This window comes from Oryctolagus cuniculus, chromosome 17 (assembly GCF_964237555.1).
Source record: "Oryctolagus cuniculus chromosome 17, mOryCun1.1, whole genome shotgun sequence".
NCBI classification, from domain to species: domain Eukaryota; kingdom Metazoa; phylum Chordata; class Mammalia; order Lagomorpha; family Leporidae; genus Oryctolagus; species Oryctolagus cuniculus.
Window position 1 is genome coordinate 63,244,776 of NC_091448.1, and position 17,129 is coordinate 63,261,904.

The 17,129-nt window shown below is 45.7% G+C and overlaps 1 protein-coding gene and 1 pseudogene across 12 annotated transcripts in view; one reads left to right on the top strand and one right to left on the bottom strand.

Annotated features, from left to right (window-relative positions):
• The first annotated feature begins 34 nt into the window (after positions 1 to 34).
• LOC127486713 (leucine-rich repeat-containing protein 37A3-like) overlaps positions 35 to 17,129 on the top strand; it is a 47,035-nt gene continuing 29,940 nt past the window's right edge. Inside the window, exons 1-5 of one of the 12 annotated variants that reach the window (XM_070061626.1) lie at positions 35 to 129; positions 2,271 to 2,330; positions 2,962 to 4,894; positions 11,613 to 11,684; positions 12,314 to 12,394. In XM_070061626.1, the coding sequence (XP_069917727.1) occupies positions 4,098 to 4,894; positions 11,613 to 11,684; positions 12,314 to 12,394 (950 nt within the window). In that variant the 5' untranslated portion in view covers positions 35 to 129; positions 2,271 to 2,330; positions 2,962 to 4,097. Of the gene's footprint in view, positions 130 to 187; positions 1,425 to 2,270; positions 2,331 to 2,961; positions 4,895 to 11,612; positions 11,685 to 12,313; positions 12,395 to 17,129 lie in introns of those variants that run through there. The other 11 variants (XM_070061629.1, XM_070061628.1, XM_070061624.1 and 8 more) reach the window with 11 other exon arrangements.
• LOC127486833 (chromobox protein homolog 1 pseudogene) lies at positions 5,177 to 7,328 on the bottom strand (annotated as a pseudogene).

A 17,129-nucleotide genomic window follows, 5' to 3' on the forward strand; every position in this document is an offset into this window, starting at 1 on the left:
GCATCACAAACGCTCCTCGCCCCGCCCCTCCTCCGCGCCGCGCCTCCGGAATAAGACTACAATTCCCAGAAGTGCCCTCGCGCTGCCCGCCACGTGTTTTCTCTGCTCGCCAATGGGCGGAAGCGCCGCGTGAGCTTGCTCCCGCCCTCCCCGGCGCTCCAGAGCAGGTGGAGGGAAAGTAGAGTAGGGGTCTGAGCTCAGTACCGGGAGGCCCTGCTCGCAGGTCCAGGGTCGCGGGGGCGGCCGGAGTGCTCGGTGCGCAGCGAGCGGGCGCCCCCCCCCCCCGCCCGTGCCCCGCGCGTGCGCGCTGTGCCCCTAACGCCCCGGCACCCGCGCGGCAACGGTGGCGGTTCCTCTCCCCTCCCCTGCCCCTTCCCCGCGATGCCGGTGCGCACCGAGTGCCCCCCGCCGGCCAGTGCGTCTGCCGCTTCCGCGGCCTCGCTCAACCCGCCGCCGCCCATCAACACCCAGCAGCCCGGCGTGGCCACCAGCCTGCTCTACAGCGGCTCCGAGTTCCGTGGCCACCAGAAGAGCAAGGGGAATTCGTACGACGTAGAGGTGGTGCTGCAGGACCCTCTGGCCGGGTCCTCCCGCCTGCTAAGACCCTGAGGGAGCCTCCCCGAGTCTCCCAGACCGAGACCCGCTGTCCAGGGTCCTCCTCTTGGGGCCCTCCTCCTGCTGGAGTTTGCTGCGGGCAGAGCAGGATCTCCCGGTGCAACCCACGACTGCTGGCTGCTCAGACCGGGCACTTTCCGCCCGGGTGCTGTCAGCATCTTATTAACTGCCATGCCCTTCCCCGCCCTCTCGAGCGGCTGTGAAACCCCCAAACTCTATGGAATTCAGGGAGAATCGCCCACAGGACGGGAGCTGCAGGTCAGAGCTGTGGGTGAGCGAGTGTGGCTCAGCTGTTCCAAACGCTTCCCCAGTGCCAAGGTCAGCAGATGACGGTACCTACAAGTGCTCTGGCAGGTTTCGCAGGGAACACCTTTGTCACCAGCACCAAGCCTGGAGGCACCTCGGCGTCCCTGCGGTGCTGGCATCCTCTGGATGCCCGAGTTCATTGCTGCGTGGAGGCCTTGCCTTAGTGTCTGATTTATGGCGTTACCCGGAAGTAGTTGCCGTCTCAGACCTGATAAATGGCACAAAAACTTGTCCAGTTTCTCAGCCCGAGCCCTCACGTGACGTGAAACATCTCAGCGTGTGCTCCAGGGAGCACGATGCTTTAATCCGAGGGTTTCCTGTGCCAGGGACCCCGCTCAGGATGACGCCACGGGTGCGGGTGGACCCTGCGAGTTCAGCCACAAAGTAACCATGCCGGTCTCAGAGCCACATAAGAAGTCACTGGAGCTGTCACAGCACACCTCGAGGCGTGTGGAGCTGGTGTGGTTGCAGGCTGGCTCCTGGCGGGACCCACAGCGGGCCCGGTAATCTTCCACCTTCCCTCGCAGCCAACCCTGACATTCCCTGTCCCATCTGTCTCGGTCTCCGAGAATGGACCCTGCACACAGAGCCTCCAGCCACCGGGTAGCAAAAGCCCTTGCTCGCTCACTCACCACTTTGAAAGCCCTCCATCCCTAACCTAATGGCTCCAAGGGCAGCAAGTTTACTGTACACCCAGCAGGGTTGAGCAGGTCTCTTGGGGCGGGGGAGGCCAGCGTGGAAGAAGAGGAAATTGGCTGGTGGGTGGGCATCGGCTGGCGGCTGCCACCCTCAGAATCCACTGTGCCCCTCGCGCCTCTTCCTCCTGGGCTCCTGGCTCTTGTCATTAGAAACATGAGCGTGTGGACAGGGCGGGCACTCACAGGGTGGTCAGGGTGCTTGACTGGCATCTTAGTTTGTGGCTGGCACGTGCTGTGCCACGGGGGTTTGCTAAGAGGCTGCTTGGAGTCTTCTGCCCATTCGTGGGACGGTCACGCAGCACCGACGCGGAAATGGACTAGGGAGAGAAGTCAGCCGGGGTCAGGGGTGGCGGGCACCACGTGCACGGGTGGGGAGGGCTCGTGCCACAGCCTGCAGCCCAGCCAGAGGCCTGAGCGGTCAGTGAGCGGTCCAAGGTCCTCAGCTGCAGGGAGCTGACAGCGTTCTGGGACCAGCTGGCTTTGTCTACAGGCCACTTGGCGCATGTGTACAGGGGACTCCTGAGGGCCCCGGGGGCTGGTGGGGAGCCTTGGGCTCTGCCGCCTTCCCCAGCCTGGCCTGGCGGGATCTCGCAGCACCGCGGCGTGTGCCCCGCTGGATATGTTGTTCATCTGTGTGTCTTCTCTTTGCAGCACGTGGACACAGGGAACTCTTACCTTTGTGGCTACTTGAAGATTAAAGGCCTCACCGAGGTAAGCCCCTGTGCACTCCAACCAGAGCCCGGAAGGGTCCAACTCACCGCAGCCTCACAGGGAGAGGGGCAGGCTGTCCCCACCCGGGACCCGAGCAGAGCACGTGGTCGGTCGCCAAGCACCTGTGCTGCGTGGGGAGCGGACAGCATTGTGGTCGTGGCACATCCTGTCGGAAGTCATTCAGAGGAAGCTGTGTAAATGATGTCCCGGTGTGACCCACGCTGTTGGTGTTGTTTTGAAGTCCTCCAGGAGCAGGTCGCCCTTAGTAAGGGAAGCCCCTGCAGTGCTGAGCATTAGTTAGGCTCCTCAGAGGAGGAGGGTGTGCCAGCCTTGGCCTTCCCCGGGGTCCAGCCTCACACAGCATGGAGACTTGTCCCTCCCCGGTGCAGATGGCGTGGCCTTGACAAGCGCTGGCTCCTCTGCACAGGCCCAGATATGGGCTTAGCGCAGCCAGCGCAGGGACATGTAGTGGAGAGGGCCCAGCGCGTTTCCAGGAGGCCCCGGCCATGTCAGGCCTCAGTTGCATACCTAGGGGCTCTAGGTCACATACCACCAGTGGAGCCATTGTGAATGGGCAGGGCCTGGGCTTCCAGCATAGTCAGGGTTGTGCAACCATTTTTTTTTTTTTTAGGATTTATTTTATTTATTCGAAAGAGTTACAGAGAGAAGTAGAGACAAAGAGAGAGGTCTTCCATCTGCTGGTTCACTCCTCAAATGCCGCAACAGCTGGAGCTGTGCTGATCTGAAGCCAGGAGCTAGGAGCTTCCTCCAAGTCTCCCACGTGGATGCAGGGGCCCAACCACTTGGGCCATGGAATGACTTTTTTTTTTAAAGATTTATTTATTTATTGGAAACTCAGAGTTACAGAGAGAGAGGAGAGCCAGAGAGAGAGAGATCTTTCATCTGCTGGTTTACTCCCTAGTTGGCTGCAGTGGTCAGAGCTGTACCAATGCAAAGTCAGGGGCTTCATCAGTGTCTCCCACCTGGATGCAGGGGCCCAAAGACTTGGGCCATCTTCTACTGCCTTCCAAGGCCGTAGCAGAGAGCTGGATCAGAAGTGGAGCAGCTGGGTCTCTAACCGGCACCCATATGGGATGCTGGCGCTTAAGGCCAAGGCATTATCCCACTGAGCCACGGCGATGGCCCCCCTGAAGACTTTATGTATTTATTTATTTTTTGACAGGCAGTGTGGACAGTGAGAGAGAGAGAGAAAAAAAAAGGTCTTCCTTTTTGCCGTTGGTTCACCCTCCAATGGCCGCCGTGGCCAGAGCGCAGTGGCCGGTGCACAGCGCTGATCCGAAGGCAGGAGCAATGTGCTTCTCCTGGTCTCCCATGGGGTGCAGGGTCCAAGCATTTGGGCCATCCTCCACTGCACTCCCGGGCCACAGCAGAGAGCTGGCCTGGAAGAGGGGCAACCGGGACAGAATCCGGCACCCGAACCGGACAAGAACCCGAGAGGCTGGCACCACAGGCAGAGGATTAGCCTAGTGAGCCGCAGCACTGGCCCCCTGAAAGACTTTTTTAAAAGTATCCATCTGGACTTTGGACACAGTGCTTACCATAAATGCAAAGCGTACCAGGAAGGCTGAACATTCTACAGCCCTGAAGAAGACTAAAGTACCTCCCGTGCTCCATGAGGGGGTACTTTCACAACCAGACCAGGTTCAGGCTCAGCATCCAACCCTGACAGAAGTCACAGTTCAACCTTATGATGTAGAACTTACCCTAACTCCAGAATCCGTTGTGGAGGGTGAACCACTCCCAACCATGCAGGAGACTTCAGGGCAGCCTCCAGGGCCACATAATGAAGTGGTCTGTCAGCCTCCAGTTTATTATGAGATGGTAGTTCCAAAACCAAGTCAAGATCAAACTCCGCATCCAATGTCACCCAGTGCCACAGCTGAACCTTCGAAGTTAGAGTCAACCATAACTCAGGTACCCACTACACAGGATGAACATTCTACAGCCTCCAAGTCTATATCTCCTCCTCCTTATCCAATGTACCCTGAGGTGACATTTTCACCTCCAGTCCAGATTCAGACTCAGTATACAAACCTGCCTCAAGTCACAGTCAAGCCTCTGGACCTGGAAATTACCCAAACTCCACAACGTACTACAGAGGCTACACCTTCTACTACCATGCAAATGACCCTAACTCAGTCTACAGAGCCACTAAAGGAGCTCGTAACTCAGTCCCCAGGGGACAATGAGATGACAGTTCCAACAGCAGGTCAGCATCAAGCTCAGCACCCAACATCACCCAGTGTCATAGCTCAGCCTTCCAAGATGGAGCTTACCATAACTCTGGTACCCACTGCAAAAGCTGGCCATTCTCCATCCCTGAAGAAGACTACAGATCTGCATCCAGGCCAGGTTCAGACTCAGCACTCAACCCTAACTGAAGTCACAGATCAACCCCTGAATGCGGCTGCCACCATAAATGTCTGTGAGCTCTGCACCTGCAAAGATGAGACACTTTCGTGCACTGGCCTCAGCCCAGTGCAGAAGCTTCACAGAGTTCCTGTACCAGAGCCCAACAGCTACAACGGCACCTTCAGCATATTGTAAGAATCTCCCTTCCTCATGGTTCCCTACAGCCTGCCTGTCTCAGCAGCTTTTCCTCAAGAGCCTCCTGAGCCCTCCTCAAGTCCCCACCTTATGTTGACTGTGTGTGTGTGTGTGTGTTTTGGCAGGCAGTTAGACAGAGAAAGAGAGAAAGGTCTTCCTTTTGCCATTGGTTCACCCCCCAAGTGGCCACTTTGCTTGTGAGCTTTCCTGATCCTCCTTCTCTTCTTCTCTCTGTCCCTTCTACAGTCTCATGTGATTGCCCTTACTCCTTTTCCTGATTTTTTTTTTATAAATCTATAGTTTTATTAAGACAAAAACTGACAGTGTGGTATGAAGTTTACATTTAAACAAAGTTTTCACAGAAACCTAACACATGCCTACAGAGATTTTTACAATGCAGCTCTAGATGCAGGTCTAGACCATGTCAAGAACTGATGGATCTTAGGAATCAAGACGGAACATCTTGGGTCTCAGTTAATTCTTAGGATAAAAAAAAAACCGGTTTGGTGTTTTAAAGTAAACCTCTGCCCCAGTATGAATGATTCTTCTTCTCCTGAGACCAGGGCTTCTGAAATTCAACCCTTGAATAGTTTCAATGAAACTTGTGCTGTCAGTGACTGAACCCTGCCACCCATGGTTTCAGAGTTCAAAATTCAAAACAAACCAGAGGCTTCAAGAGTTTGCTACCTTAAGAGTATGGGTCCTTGTTTTTTCCTACTCTGCCAGCTCCTGTACTCTTCCCCTCTTCCAATACCTCAGCCAGTGGTTTGGATGGATAAGCTGATACAACTTCATAATTGGAAAAGAAAGGGTCTTCTTGTCTAATTTCAAGAATTAGCACCTCTGAGACAGAATGCTCTATCTGCCTGTGTACATTCTCCCTCCCCAGTCAGTCTCCATCTCCAAAACGGCAGCTTTGGTAACTTGTGAACTGGCTTAGTCCTCTGTGGGGGACATTAAGCTCAGGCAGGGAACACCTTGGCTTACAGGTTTCAGGCATTCACAGCTTTTAAACAGTCTCTCGCAGTCCCCATTTATGGTGTCAATGACATTTTTTTGAAAAGGTAAAATATCCTGGACATAGAACCAAATCTTCAGTTAGTTGTTCTCTACTGTTTCATCATTTCCCCAATCAAGCCCCAAATTTTAATCAAAATGATCCAACCCATTTCCCTTTCTCCCTATCCCATCCCTCCCACCCCTAAATAATACACCAGTAATAGCCAAAAACTACACACATGCTACGCTGTAAAAACGCAGAGTTAACACTATTGGGAAGAAGGCTGTGGGTTGTGGAGATGCTCTTTGAAGACCTACAGTATCTTTTTGTTCTCCCACACACCCAATTCTGCAAGTTTTGTCCTTCATAGAAGGCCCTTTGCTTCTCTCAGCAAAGCACAGAATGGGCTGCCTTGAAACACTTCTCCCCATTCCCCTCCACTGGGATGGGTGTGTGAACTACATAGCTTGGAACAGCTTAAAGCACTTGGGCTGCTGCAGGGCACAGAAACTATACTGGCTCTTCAAAGGACATCTTCTCAAGCCACCTCTATGGTGTCAAGACAAGTAGAACTTCTTCCCTCCTCACTTGAAACCCACAGTCGGATGTGACGGGGCTGGTACTCAAGAGACTTAATTCTTGTCATCTTTTTTGTCATCATCCTCCGAGGGATAGGAGTGCCACGTCAGCCTTTCCTCATAGAAGGAAATGACAACCTGTGGGCACTTGACATTGGCTTCCTTGGCAGGGACCAGGTCGGCCTCATCAGAGTTTTTCCATTTCATCAGGAACATGAGTTCTCCACTTGAGTCTGTAGCTCCAATGATCCGTTCCAGCTCCAAACCCCGGGCAAAGCCTCGTGGCTTTTCTGACTCTTCTTTCTTCTTCTTTGGTTTGCTCTCTTCTCCCTTATCTTCAGAATCAGAATCAGCTTTGCGCTTGCCTCCCTCTGACTTATCTGTCTCATGTGCTGTTTTCTGTGACTGCAGAAACTCAGCAATGAGGTCAGGGCAATCCAGATTCTCTTCTGGTTCCCACGTATTGTCTTCATCTGAGAAACCTTTCCACTTTAGGAGGTACTCCACTTTGCCCTTTACAACTCGACGATCAAGAACTTTTTCCACCACATATTCCTCTTCCTCCTCTTCTAGCACCTCCTCCACTTTCTTCTTGTTTTGTTTTTTCCCCATGGTGCCCGCCAGCTTTCTGGTGTAAAGGGTGACGCTGCTCAAAGCAGCGCCCAAGAGCTCGAGAAGAATCGGAGTCGCGCTACTGGCGCGTCGCGTCGGGCCGGCCGGGGGGGAGTGGCGCCCAGAAAGCAACAAGCCGGGTGGCTGCAGTCGAGCCCCTCGCTGAAGCGGCGTACCGCAGGCCCCGGCCAACGGCCCTCCCCTCAGCCGAACAAAAGAGCCTTTTCCTGATTCTTTATTTATTGACATTTGCCATATTATTACCTCATTGCTTTACTCCCACTCTTCAACACAGCCCTCATCCCAACATATTAGAGATGATACAACAGGTTTAAGGATAGATTCTGGAGCCAGGTTGCCTGGCTTTGAACACAGGTCTCCCAGTGATTAGCTTTGTGACTTTCGACAAGTTATTTAGCTTGGATTCCATCTCTTCATCTATAAAACTGGATTATGGCCGTGATCAGTTCACTAGACCGTTGTGTATTTAGATGAGTGGATGCATACAATACATCACTTCCAAGCATATGTGAATGTAAACTCGTAATAAATACCATTATTGCTGAGCCCCTCAGTTGTAGCCTGACCTTACCTTTGTTCCTCTATACATAGTAGCCATTTTGTGCCATTCCAGGGTGTCATAGGAACCACAGATAGAGCACAGTTATTCTAAAACTTTACCTGAGGTTTACAACATGGCCATTATTTGTAAAATCAAGAAAAAAAAAAGGGGGGGGGTCTGTTTTAGGCAAAGATTTGTCTGATGGAATGATCAAGATTTAGACTGTCTGGCTACAAGAGATGGACTTAGGAAGCAATGAAAGATATGCAAACAAACTTGAATATTGGCTGAGGGGTTTCAAAGTTCATAATGAGATATGGAGTGTCATTAAAAGCTTGTGAGTAAGAGAAAGATGATTTAAAATGGAGGGTATTTTAATCTACTATTTTCTTTTTAAAGGTTTTTATTTATTTACTCGAGAAGCAGTGCAACAGAGAAAGAGGTCTCATTCGCTTATTCATTCTCAAAATGCATGCAATGGCAGAGAGTGGGGAGGCCAGTGCCGGGAGCACAGAACTCAAACCATGCATGTGTATACAAAGGCTGTTGATTTTTGTGCATTGATTTTATATCCTGCTACTTTGCCAAACTCTTCTATGAGTTCCAATAGTCTCTTAGTAGAGTTCTTTAGATCCCCTAAATAAAGAATCATATCATCTGCAAAGAGGGATAGTTTGAGTTCTTCCTTCCCAATTTGTGTCCCTTTAATTTCTTTTTCTTGCCTAATAGCTCTGGCTAAAACTTCCAGAACTATGTTGAATAGCAGTGGTGAGAGTGGGCATCCCTGTCTGGTACCAGATCTCAGTGGAAATGCTTCCAACTTTTCCCCATTCAATAGGATGTTGGCTGTGGGCTTTTCATAAATTGCTTTGATTGTATTGAGGAATGTTCCTTCCATACCCAGTTTGTTTAGAGTTTTCATCATGAAAGGGTGTTGAATTTTATCAAATGCCTTCTCGGCATCTATTGAGCTAATCATATGGCTTTTCTTCTGCAGTCTGTTAATGTGGTGTATCACATTGATTGTTTTGCACACATTGAACCATCCCTGCATACCAGGGATAAATCCCACTTGGTCTGGGTGGATGATCTTTCTGACGTGTTGGTGCATTCTATTGGCCAGAATTTTATTGAGGGTTTTTGCATCTATGTTCATCAGGGATATTGGTCTGTAATTCTCTTTCAATGCTGCATCTTTTTCTGGCTTAGGGATTAAGGTGATGCTGGCTTCATAGAAAGAATTTGGGAGGATTCCCTCTTTTTTGATTGTTCTGAATAGTTTGAAAAGATTTGGAGTTAGTTCTTCTTTAAATGTCTGGTAGAATTCAGCAGTGAATCCATCTGGTCCTGGGCTTTTCTTTGCTGGGAGGGCCTTTATTACTGTTTCAATTTCTGTCCCAGTTGTGGGTCTGTTTAGGTTTTCGATGTCTTCCCGGTTCAATTTAGGTAGGTTGCATGTGTCCAGGAATCTATCCATTTCTGATAGGTTTCCCTGTTTGCTGGCATACAATTCCTTGTAGTAATTTCTGATGATTCTTTTTATTTCTGTGGTGTCTGTTGTTACGTTTCCTTTTTCATCTCTGACTTTATTGATTTGGGTCCTTTTTTAGTTAGTTGGGCCAATGGGGTGTCAATTTTGTTTATTTTTTCAAAAACCAGCTCCTCGGTTGGCTGATTTTTTTTGTCATTTTTTTTTTTTACTCAATCGTATTGACTTCTTCTCTGATTTTAATTATTTCTCTTCTCCTACTAGATTTGGGTCTGGTTTACTACAGTTTTTCTAGATCCTTGAGGTGAATTGAAAGCTCATTTATTTGGTGCCTTCCATTTTCTTGATATAGGCACCTATTGCTATAAACTTTCCTCTTAACACTGCTTTTGCTGTATCCCATAAGTTTTGGTATGTTGTACTGTTTTCCTCATTTACTTCCAGGAAGTTTTTGATTTCTTCTATGACCCAGTGTTCATTCAGGAGCATGTTGTTCAATCCCCTTGTGTTTGCATATGCTCTAGGGATTCCTGAGTTGCTAATTTCCAACTTAGTTCCCTTATAGTCTGAGAAGCTACATCATATGATTCTAATTCTTTTGAATTTGCTGAGACTTCCTTTAAGGCCTACTATGTGGTTGATCCTAGAGGAGGTTCCATGCACTGCTGAGAAGAATGTAAATTCTTTAAGTGTAGCATGAAAAGTTCGGTAAATATCTATTAGATCCATTTGGGCTATAGTGTTGTTTAAATCTACTGTCTCCTTGTTGATCTTCTGTCTGGTTGATCTGTCTATTTCTGAGAGTAGAGTATTGAAGTCCCCCAGTACTATTGTATTGGAGTCTAAGTCTCCCTTTAAGTCCCTTAACAAACCTTTTAAATAAACCGGTGCCTGCAATTAGGTGCATATACATTGATAATAGTTACATCTTCCTGTTGAATTGATCCCTTAATCATTATATAGTGCCCCTCTTTGTCTCTCTTAACAGTTTTTGTGTTGAAGTTTATGTTGTCCGATATTAAGATGGCTACGGCTGCTCTTTTTTCATTTCTGTTGGCATGGTATATCTATTTCCAGCCTTTCACTTTCGGTCTGTGTGCATCTTTGTTGGAAAGATGTGTTTCTTGTAAGCAGCAAATAGATGGGTTTTGTTCCTTAACCCAATCAGCCAATCTGTGTCTTTTAACTGGACAGTTGAGGCCATTAACGTTCAATGTGACTATTGATAAGTAGTAACTTTGCCCTGCCATTTCCCAAAGATATTTTCTAATATATGCTTTGAACTTCCTGTGATCTTTTGCTGTGAGGTTTCCTTCCTTTACCTTCTTACATATTGATGACCGTGTTTCCGTGTTTCTGTGTGTAACACATCTTTAAGCACCTTTTGCAGGGCTGGACAAGTGGCAACAAATTCTTTCAATTTCTGTTTGCTATGAAAGGTCTTTATTTTACCTTCATTCACAAATGAGAGCTTTGTAGGATATAGTATTCTGGGCTGGCAGTTTTTCTCTCTTAGTACCTGGGCTATGTCTTGCCATTCCCTTCTAGCCTGTAGGGTTTCTGATGAGAAGTCTGCTGTAAGTCTGATTGGAGATCCTCTGAGAGTAATCTGACGTTTCTCTCTTGCACATTTTAGAATCTTTTCTTTATGTTTCACTGTGGTGAGTTTGATTACAACGTGTCGTGGTGAGGATCTCTTTTGGTCATGGTTACTGGGGGTTCTATGAGCTTCCTGTACTAGGATGTCTCTGTCCTTCTCCAAGCCCAGGAAGTCCTCTGCTAGTATCTCACTAAAAAGGCCTTCTAATCCTTTCTCCCTCTCCATTCCTTCAGGAATTCCTAGAACCCAAATGTTGGGATTTTTTTTTTTTACTAGTATCCTGTAGATTCCTAACAATATTTTTTAGATTTCTGATTTCCTCTTCTTTTCTTTGGTTTGACTGTATGCTTTCCTGTGTTCTGTCTTCTAAGCCCTGAGGTTGCTATTATGCATGTCCAAAATGGCATCTGTTCACTGTCTTGCTCGCCTTTGAGAGGTGAGCGGAGAGAGTGAAACTCCTGTCCGTACTGGTCCCTTTTATTATTTTCCTCTCTCCTGTAGTTAGCCTGGTGAACTTTCGCCTACGGGGCTTCAAGCCTCGTTCCCTCTAGGCTCCTTCTACTTTCCTGCCGGTTGTCTCAAGCTATTGAGGTTCGGTTCACTTCACGATCCAGCACTGGTGGGTAGATTCTGCTGCTGGTGTCCCGAGCTGTGGACTCCCACGCCCTCCACCGTGAATCACTAGTTCTGGAAGAGTTTCCTCTGCTGTTTCTTCCACAACTCTTCCTTGAACCTGCAGTATCTCCACTTTTATTAAACTGTCTCTTCCCGGACTATCAGTGTGCTCCCTTCCTATTCATCAAATGTAAATTTTATTATCCCCACTGACTATATAGGTAATAGCTAATCAAGGCAATGTTTTCCTTTTCCTAGAGATTTATCCTGCAACAAAATGGAGTCTATCGAAAGACGTGCATTTGAGTCACTCCCTTTTTTGCAGTCTATGTAAGTTGCAATTTCATCATATTTGGAATTTGAGTAAATCTTCCCTGTAAACCACCTTGCTGTTCACCTTGAAATAGGGTGAAGCTTCTACTTTACATTTGTAGTAGAAGGTTACTAAAATTCTGTAACAGGTCCTTTTCATCTCTAGCACAGATGCTATCAGATACAAAGGTCAGAGTGAATCCCACAGAGCAGGGCTTCTCAACCAACTCAATTTTGTATTCAGGTAACATTTTGCAGCCCTGCACATGCTGCTGGCACCTAGTGGGCCAAGGCCAGCCTGCTGTTAAGCCACCTACTATATACAGGACAAACCTCCACAAGAAAGGCATTATCGAGCCCAAAATGTCAATAGCATTCAAGTTGTGAAACTCTGTTCCAGAGAAGTAAAGATCACGCAGTACAAGTATGTCATGTAATATGAAAATGATATGATGAAATTTAATGTAAAAGTGCAAGTATAATTTAGAAGCCAAATCTTCCAGTACAAGTAAATTCTTTAGTGTGTAGATAAAATGTGGAAGTGTTGTTTCATCTATAAAAATTAGAATCCCTCCTGAAAGAGGAGTATTCTTCAAATATATCCTTTTTTCTTCTTCATTCTCTTTGACTTCTGTCTTTTTTTGTAGAAATCTTGGTTGCAATTTACTGACAGAACTGAGCTTTGGGACATTTCAGGCGTGGCATGGAATGCAGTTTTTGCACAATGTGTAAGTGCAATAGATGATGAATACATATTTAAAAACCACTTGTGTATAAAAATGGTATATAGTTATGCTTATCTGGGTATTAAGTCCTGTATATAAACTCTGCAAAGAAGGTCTTCATTTCAATTTTTTTTTCAAAAATCTAACACAAAGTACTCTGGGAGAAAAAGGTTCTGGTGCTTTCTCAGGGTTACCTGCTTTTAAATCATAATGCAAAAATAATTCCTGGGACCCAGCCAAAGGGCATGTCTCTCCCCATCACCCAGATCATGAGCTTTTTCCAAAATGTATTTAACTCTCAATTTATAAATTATCTGTGGATACTAAGAACCTTTATACTTTAGTATAAAAAAAATAAGAAAATACACTGCTCTAACATAATCCCACATGTTCTGTCCTGACTAAACTGCAACAGAAAGTGAGTTTTATTCCCTTTCAGCTCAATAATTCTGTGATGTTCAATGGCCAGAGGGAATTTTAGATTCAAGATAAAGATTCTCCACTCAACCTGATGTTGAAAGACTATCCACCTGTTCTGTAGTTCAGAATCCCAGTCATAACCATTCTGGTTATGAGGGAAGGTTTTAGGATGTGTGGAGGATGGACCAACAGTGCCTGCAGATCTTGAGGAAGAACACTGAAAGTCTGTTTTTCCTACACCCATACACTGGGGAGCTGGTTCCTGAGGCTCCTACACCAAGTGGTTTTGGTAGCATCAGTAAAAATGGCCTCAACATATATCATTCCATTAGATTCCCTCCTAAGGGGCCTCTTAAGTTTTCTGTAGACAACACAGGGAGAAAATCTGTGGAATCACAGCATATGAAAAGTAATGAATTCATTTAAGAACATTCACTGAGTGCCAGGCCCACCGAGTGCCAGGTGCTATATTTTTTTTTTAACTTTTATTTAATGAATATACGTTTCCAAAGTACGAATAATGGATTACTATGGCTTCCCCCCCATACCGTCCCTCCCACCCACAACCCTCCCCTTTCCCACTCCCTCTCCCCTTCCATTCACATCAAGATTCATTTTCGATTATCTTAATATACAGAAGATCAGCTTAGTATACATTAAGTAGTGATTTCAACAGTTTGCTCCCACACAGAAACATAAAGTGAAAAATAATAGATGATTTTTTTTAATGATGATGAAATCAGATCAGACCTATTGTCATGTTTAATCCCAGTGAGAGTCAAGTTGGGAGTTGATAGTTTCTTTTCTTTTCTTTTTCTCTTTTTTTTTTTTTTTTACAGAGGGTCAGTTTAGTATGCATTAAGTAAAGATTTCAACAGTTTGCACCCCCATAGAAACACAAAGTGAAATATATTATTTGAGTACTCGTTATAACATTAAATCTCAATGCACAGCACATTAAGGACAGAGATCCTACATGAGGAGTAAGTGCACAGTGACTCCTGTTGTTGACTTTACCAATTGACACTCCTGTCTATGGCATCAGTAATCTCCCTATGCTCCAGTCATGAGTTTCCAAGGCTATGGAAGCCCCTTGAGTTCTCCGACTCTTATCTTGTTTAGACAAGGTCATAGTCAAAGTGGAGGTTCTCTCCTCCCTTCAGAGAAAGGTACCTCCTTCTTTGAAGACCTGTTCTTTCCACTGAGATCTCACTCACAGAGATCTTTTGCCAGAGTGTCTTGGCTTTCCATGCCTGAAATACTCTCATGGGCTTTTCAGCCAGATCTGAATGCCTTTAGGGCTGATTCCGAGGCCAGAGTGCTATTTAGGGCATCTGCCATTCTATGAGTCTGCTGAGTATCTCACTTCCCATGTTGGATCACTCTCCCCTTTATTTATTCTATCGGTTAGTGTTAGCAGGTACTAGACTTGCTTATGTGCTCCCTTTGACTCTTAGTCCTTTCATTATGATCAATTGCGTACTGAAATTGATCACTTGGACTAGTGAGATGGCATTGGTACATGCCACCTTGATGGGATTAAATTGGAGTCCCCTGGTATGTTTCTAACTCTACCATTTGGGGCAAGTCAGCTTGAGCATGTCCCAAATTATATATCTCTTCCCTCTCTTATTCCCACTCTTATGTTTAACAGGGATCACATTTCAGTTAAATTTCAACACTTAAGAATAACTGTGTATTAATTACAGAATTAAATCAGTCATATTAAGTAGAACAGACAAAAAAACTACTAAGAGGGATAATGTATTAAGTTGTTCATTAACAGTCAGGGCTATGCTGATCAAGTCACCGTTTCCCATAGTGTCCCTTTCACTTCAACAAGTTTCCTTTTTGGTGTTCAGTCAGTTGTCACCGATCAGGGAGAACATATGGTATTTGTCCCTTTGGGACTGGCTTATTTCACTCAGCATGATGTGTTCCAGATTCCTCCATTTTGTTGCAAATGACTGGATTTTGTTGTTTCTTACTGCAGTATAGTATTCTAAAGAGTACATATCCCATAATTTCTTTATCCAGTCTACCGTTGATGGGCATTTAGGTTGGTTCCAGGTCTTAGCTATTGTGAATTGTGCTGCAATAAACATTAGGCTGCAGACCGCTTTTTTGTTTGCCAATTTAAATTCCTTTGGGTAAATTCCAAGGAGTGGGATGGCTGGGTCGAACGGTAGGGTTATCTTCAGGTTTCTGAGGAATCTCCAGACTGATTTCCATAGTGGCTTGACCAGTTTGCATTCCCACCAACAGTGGGTTAGTGTCCCTTTTTCCCCACATCCTCGCCAGCATCTGTTGTTGGTAGATTTCTGAATGTGAGCCATTCTAACCCGGGTGAGGTGGAACCTCATTGTGGTTTTGATTTGCATTTCTCTGATTGCTAATGACCTTGAACATTTTTTCATGTGCCTGTTGGCCATTTGGATTTCCTCTTTTGAAAAATGTCTATTGAGGTCCTTGGCCCATCTCTTAATTGGGTTGTTGGTTTTGTTTTTGTGGAGTTTCTTGATCTCTTTGTAGATTCTGGTTATTAACCCTTTATCTGTTGCATAGTTTGCAAATATTTTTTCCCATTCTGACGGTTGTCTCTTCACTCTCCTGACTGTTTCTTTTGCAGTACAGAAACTTCTCAATTTGATGCAATCCCAATAGTTAATTTTGGCTTTGACTGCCTGTGCCTCCCGGGTCTTTTCCAGAAACTCTTTGCCTGTGCCAATATCTTGAAGGGTTTCTCCAATGTTCTCTAGTAACTTGATGGTGTCAGGTTGTAGATTTAGGTCTTTAATCCATGTTGAGTGGATTTTTGTGTAAGGTGTAAGGTAGGGGTCTTGCTTCATGATTCTGCACGTGGAAATCCAATTTTCCCAGCACCATTTATTGAATAGACTGTCCTTGCTCAAGGAATTAGTTTTAGATCCTTGATCAAATATAAGTTGGCTGTAGATGTTTGGGTTGATTTCTGGTATTTCAATTCTGTTCCATTGGTCTATCCTTCTGTTTCTGTACCAGTACCATGCTGTTTTGATTACAACTGCCCTGTAGTATGTCCTGAAATCTGGTATTGTGATGCCTCCGGCTTTGTTTTTGTTGTACAAGATTGCTTTAGCTATTCGAGGTCTCTTGTGCCTCCATATAAATTTCAGCACCAATTTTTCCAGATCTGAGAAGAAGGTCTTCGGTATCTTGATTGGTATTGCATTGAATCTATAAATTGCTTTTGGGAGAATGGACATTTTGATGATATTGATTCTTCCAATCCATGAGCATGGAAGATTTTTCCATTTCTTGGTATCCTCTTCTATTTCTTTCTTTAAGGTTTTGTAATTTTCATCGTAGAGATCTTTAACGTCCTTGGTTAAGTTTATTCCAAGGTATTTGATTGTTTTTGTAGCTATTGTGAATGGGATTGATCTTAGAATTTCTTCCTCAGCCATGGCATTGTCTGTGTATACAAAGGCTGTTGATTTTTGTGCATTGATTTTATACCCTGCTACTTTGCCAAACTCTTCTATGAGTTCCAATAGTCTCTTGGTAGAGTTCTTTGGGTCCCCTAAATAAAGAATCATGTCATCTGCAAAGAGGGATAGTTTGAGTTCTTCCTTCCCAATTTGTATCCCTTTAATTTCTTTTTCTTGCCTAATAGCTCTGGCTAGAACCTCCAGAACTATATTGAATAGCAGTGGTGAGAGTGGACATCCCTGTCTGGTCCCAGATCTCAGTGGAAATGCTTCCAACTTTTCCCCATTCAATAGGATGTTGGCTGTGGGTTTTTCATAGATTGCTTTGATTGTATTGAGGAATGTTCCTTCCAAACCCAGTTTGCTTAGAGTTTTCATCATGAACGGGTGTTGTATTTTATCAAATGCTTTCTCGGCATCTATTGAGAGAATCATATGGTTTTTCTTCTGCAGTCTGTTAATGTGGTGTATCACATTGATTGTCTTGCGCACATTAAACCATCCCTGCATACCAGGGATAAATCCCACTTGGTCTGGGTGGATGATCTTTCTGATGTGTTGTTGCATTCTATTGGCGAGAATTTTATTGAGGATTTTTGCATCTATGTTCATCAGGGATATTGGTCTGTAATTCTCTTTCAGTGCTGCATCTTTTCCCGGCTTAGGAATTAAGGTGATGCTGGCTTCATAGAAAGAATTTGGGAGGATTCCCTCTTCTTCAATTGTTCTGAATAGTTTGAGAAGAATTGGAGTTAGTTCTTCTTTAAATGTCTGGTAGAATTCAGCAGTGAATCCATCTGGTCCTGGGCTTTTCTTTGTTGGGAGGGCCTTTATTACTGTTTCAATTT